We start from the raw sequence: 4,623 nt of genomic DNA, 5'->3' as shown, positions 1-4,623 counted from the left end.
CGGTTTATTTAGTAGTTAAGTATTTCAGTAGTCCAAATAAGTTAAGAGGAGATTTCAGAATATTGAGATATATATTGTGTTTTGAAATATTGCTTTAAGATTTTGCGGTAGTATTTATCCACCAGATTGCTCAGCCCAGGTTTCTACTTGTGTCAAATAAACCAAACTTCACATGTAAAATGCGAGGCTTTAGGTTTCCTCCAGTAATAACCAGCTCACCACCACGATGTTGAATCTGTCAAATTGATTTATTTTTAATATGAAAATATACAGAAAGACAGCAGACGTTAAATTCTCATCATCACCACCTCAGTACAGATAACACGGCAGCAATAACACATACTGAATGCATGAACAGAGACTGAAGTGAAACACCCAAAACAGAACATGTTACAGTGTCTTTGCTAAAAAAATAAAAAGCTGCTTCTTGACATAATCGTGCGACACATAACAAGAGATGAGAAACAAGCGTATTATATACGTGTTGTGTGCGATTCAGAACAAACCAGGACTGGTGGAGGTTTGACAGCGAATAGTTTTATTCCTGTGTGTTTACTGTCTGTCTGCTTGTGTTTACAGCCTCCAGCACACCTGCCTCAGCAGCTGGAAACATGCACAGTAAGTCAAACCACTCACAAACTGCAAACACCTCCTCCGTCGTGACGTGTTCACAAACTGCTGGCTGACTTCCAGTTGAATTTAACGTGGCTGCAGAACCACCAAAACCTGTTTCTGTTAATGATGTGAGGAGATTAAGTGAAGCTTGAGTTGTAATGGTGTGATGTAAACAGTTTGTGTGTGTGTGTAGTCGTCACAGTGCATGGAAACTATTAATACTATTACAGATAAGACTCCCTGTCTGAGCAACATTAACTGGAGGTGAGATTAAGTAGTTGTTGAACAGCAGGTGATGAGATGAATGTTTATAGACATTTAATACAATATCATACAGTATCTGAAATAAAAACAACACGTTGTTAAAAGTTCGTTAGACTTAAAGGTTGATCAGTCCTGGCGAACGTCTGTGCTCAGTCCAGCACTCCTGTTTTTGCACTCAGCAAAAGTTTGTCTGTAAAGTCCAGACACTCGCAGCCCTGTTCCTCAGTTGACTTTGGCCATGAGCTGCTCTGTGAAAAGCTTCTTCAGCTGAGCCACCTCCTCACTCAGAGAGTTGAGCTGAGACTTCAGGTGAGTGTTCTCGTGCTTATACTGGACCTCAGTCTGTCCTTGCGTGGCAGGAGGCTGGACACTGTAGGCGTTGTACTGAGGGGACTGTCTCCCCTTCCTGCCTTCCTCCCCCTCCAGCTGCTGCAGCCAGGAGCCGGCGCAGTGCCCCGCCGCCGTTTCAACCCCGCTCAGTCCTTTAAGGGACTCTCTCTGAGCTTCCCGTCCTGCTGTGGACAGCGCAGGGCTGCGTCTGGCGCTGCTGTTGTCCCCTGCAGCATCCACCGCGTCCCCGCAACCGGGCGTCTTGAAGCGTAGCTTGTGAGGAAGGTTTTTCATCGGCTCAGCGTGGTCCAGCTTTGCCACAGTGGGTCCTGCGGTGACATCAGCAGGGGAGTGATGGAGGTCATAGCCGAGCTCCTCTGCTCTGTGTGGTGACAGCTTCCCGTGGTCGCTCAGCCGGTCCTCGAAGAAAATCGGACTGCCCACGCTGGAGCCACCTGGCGTGGAGAACCCAGAGTCCTCTGATATGTTACCAGCCTCCCTGGACGCCTTGGTGCTCAGATGGCCTGTCTGGTTGCTGGGGTGTGAGGCTGCGGAGCTGGGGAGACCTCCATCGCCTCTGTGGAGGTAATAGTGAGGAGTCAGGGTTTGAGCGGCGTGGTGAGGAGCTGTGGTGAGGGGCAGAATCGGGGCGTTGGAGGGGTCTTTGACCAGCCCGAAGCGGAACTTCAGAGCCAACAGCTCTGCTCTCAGACGAGCATTCTCCTCCAGCAGAGCCAGAACGCGGCTCTCCAGGACCATGTCATTCACACGCCGCTTCTCCCGCGAACGCTTCGCCGCCTCGTTGTTCTTCCTCCTCTTGTCCCAGTAGCCCTCGTCCTTCTTATCAACAGGGATGAACTCCCGCTTGCGTCGGATGCTGGAAGAAGGACTCTCTTTGCGTTTGACGGCAGAGCTGCGACCCAGCAGGGAGCGGGCCAACATGCTGCTGGAGGTCAGGATGGACACAGCTTCATCTGTGAAAGACATTGGCCCTCCTCCTCCTCCTCCTCCTGCTCCGCCTCCACCTGGACTCAATGCTGCAGTTGACTCCAGAGTCTGGAGCACAGCCACGTCCTGCTGCCCCCTCATCTGCTGGGACTCTTCCTCGTACATCTCGCCTGTCAGGGGGGTGGAGTGAGTCTCTCCTCTGTGCTGCTCGGCGCTCTCTGGACTCTGACAGACTCTGGAAGCAGCAACAGTGCCACCTAGTGATCAAAGTGACACCACAGGAGGGATTTAGTTGTTATGCAAGAGCCATTACAACACAGTATTATGTAACCACATTACATCTCTCCAATAAAACCGGAGCAACTTGTACCATAACCTCACAAGCCTCATTATACGTTCAATATGGGACACAATGCTTGTTGTTAACGCAATGAGCCATACCAGAGCTCTGGCATCACTATGAGCTCACAGCACCAGCTTTAAACACAAGGTGACATAAATACTGATCACAGTCTGACATGAATCTATAAATAGCCTAACCTACATTTGTATTTACGACATAAAACAAACATTTATGGATTTAAATTTATGAGCATGTCTTGTCCCTTGTTATCTTCCAACTGTCATCTTTGTTGGGCAGACTTGAGTAATGTTTCCGGTCTGTTTTAGTTGCTTCATCAGCACTGACCCACATGTCTGACGGGGACACGCTGATCTCCTGGCTGCTTTTACTTTTATCTAACCTGACCTCACTCTGCTGCTCTTCTTCACCACCAATTTTTTTGTAGTTTTATTATCCCTTAACAAGGTGCAACTTCCGTCCTGTGGTACTTTATTTTTATCTATATTAAAGTTTTTTCTGTATAGGTCTGCAGTAACGTGATAAAAGCAAAGGCATGAGGAAATAAAATGCTGTTTAAGTGTAAAAGTTATTCCCAAATCAGGTTGAAATCACAACTGAATGCATGTCTACAAATCTGTTCAAACACTTGTAGTTGTAAGTGATATTTAATATAGTTTTAAACACACAGGCTTTATAGATTATTTTGGATTTAAAGTTCTAAGAGAACATGCATCATATTCCATGTTGTTTTGTTCAGCGAAATTACACTAAAGTGATTGAAAACAAATAAACAAACAAACAAAACTTGAATCAAAAACATGGAAATAATAATATTACTGATTATTTACCTGTGACGAAGGGTGAGTTTGGTGCGCGCGAGTCCTCGTCCCTCGTCCCTCCAAACGTGTCCGTGTGTGTGTGTCCGGTTGAGGAAGAAGCTCCTGTCTCGTCTCCCTCTCTGCTTTTAATGCTGCAGATCCACTCAGCGCTGTTACTTCATATTATGATCGGCGTGGCGCACCTCCACTCTGCTCCACTTGGAAAAACCGCAGCTCCTATTTGTAACGTTGAGTTCAGCTCAGGACGGTCTCTATCCTCACTTGAACCAGCAGCGGGGCCCTTTTTGTGTGCGCGTCTCTGGGACCGCCTCTCTCTGTGACACCCCCCCCACTCCTGCCCTCATCATCCAGAGGAAAGCTCCTATCGGCTCTCGCATAACATGGCAGTTCATCATCACCGCCACCGCCATCATCATCATCATCTGACCTCCCTGGCCCCGCCCCCTGTGACAGGATAATCTTCTCACAACAATTAGGTAATGTTGCGCCTGTCTTTGTCCCTCAGGCATGGAGAGGCTCTTCCTGTGAGGCAACCGTGGAAGATAAGTTTATGACTCACTTTGTAAAGTGTAAAAAATGTTTGTGTTTTTTTTTTTTTTACCTCTTTAGAAACTCCAAAACACACTTAAACCACCTTATCATTCTTCCTCTTCAGAATTCAGCCACAGAAAATGATGCATTGCGTCTGTTAGTCCTGTTTGGTCTCAGAAAATATGTTGCTATTCAGTGGATTTTCCTCTCCTGTATATCTGTGATTGTTGCTGACAGAACTTTTTATGCAGCACTACCCTTCCTAAATCCCAAATATGTCTATACTGATTGCTGTTTTTGATTTTAAAAAAATATATTATTTATTTCTTTTTTTTTTGTTTGCACTCGTAAAAAACTGCATACAATCCCATTGATGAAAAAATAAAATGTTTCAGGAGAGGTCAAGAAGCTGCCGACTTAAGCAGGATATTTACTTGTGTGGCAGAACCTACCCCGACGCCTGCGCACGTCCCCTACACCGATGTGAGCATTTATATGTGTGCGGTGGTGTGTCTGTGTCACTCTGCAGTTACACCTCCAAAACACTAGTCAGCTGTGATTCAAAACACACATTAAACACACATTAAACACACATTAAACACACATTAAACATGGCTTATTAGAGACACTTTCAAACACAAGTACAGAAATCAGCTTCACTATAACTCGCAGCATTCACAGACAAACACTTGTCTTTATCTGGACACATTTCCCCACAAATACAACATGCTAACGTTATTAGCACAAGCCTAT

The 4,623-nt window shown here is 45.9% G+C and overlaps 1 protein-coding gene across 1 annotated transcript; it reads right to left on the bottom strand.

Moving 5' to 3' along the window:
* Positions 1-229: 229 nt before the first annotated feature.
* Positions 230-3,621, bottom strand: nfil3-6 (nuclear factor, interleukin 3 regulated, member 6). The gene is made up of 2 exons (XM_050069013.1): positions 3,349-3,621; positions 230-2,414 (listed from the first exon to the last, which is right to left on the bottom strand). Exon 2 carries the CDS (start codon positions 2,320-2,322, stop codon positions 1,102-1,104), a length of 1,221 nt encoding a protein of 406 aa, XP_049924970.1. The 5' UTR covers positions 2,323-2,414; positions 3,349-3,621; the 3' UTR covers positions 230-1,101.
* Between the last annotated feature and the right edge of the window lie 1,002 nt (positions 3,622-4,623).

This window comes from Epinephelus moara, chromosome 18, assembly GCF_006386435.1.
Source record: "Epinephelus moara isolate mb chromosome 18, YSFRI_EMoa_1.0, whole genome shotgun sequence".
NCBI lineage: Eukaryota > Metazoa > Chordata > Actinopteri > Perciformes > Serranidae > Epinephelus > Epinephelus moara.
This window is presented reverse-complemented; position numbering and strand designations above follow the sequence as displayed.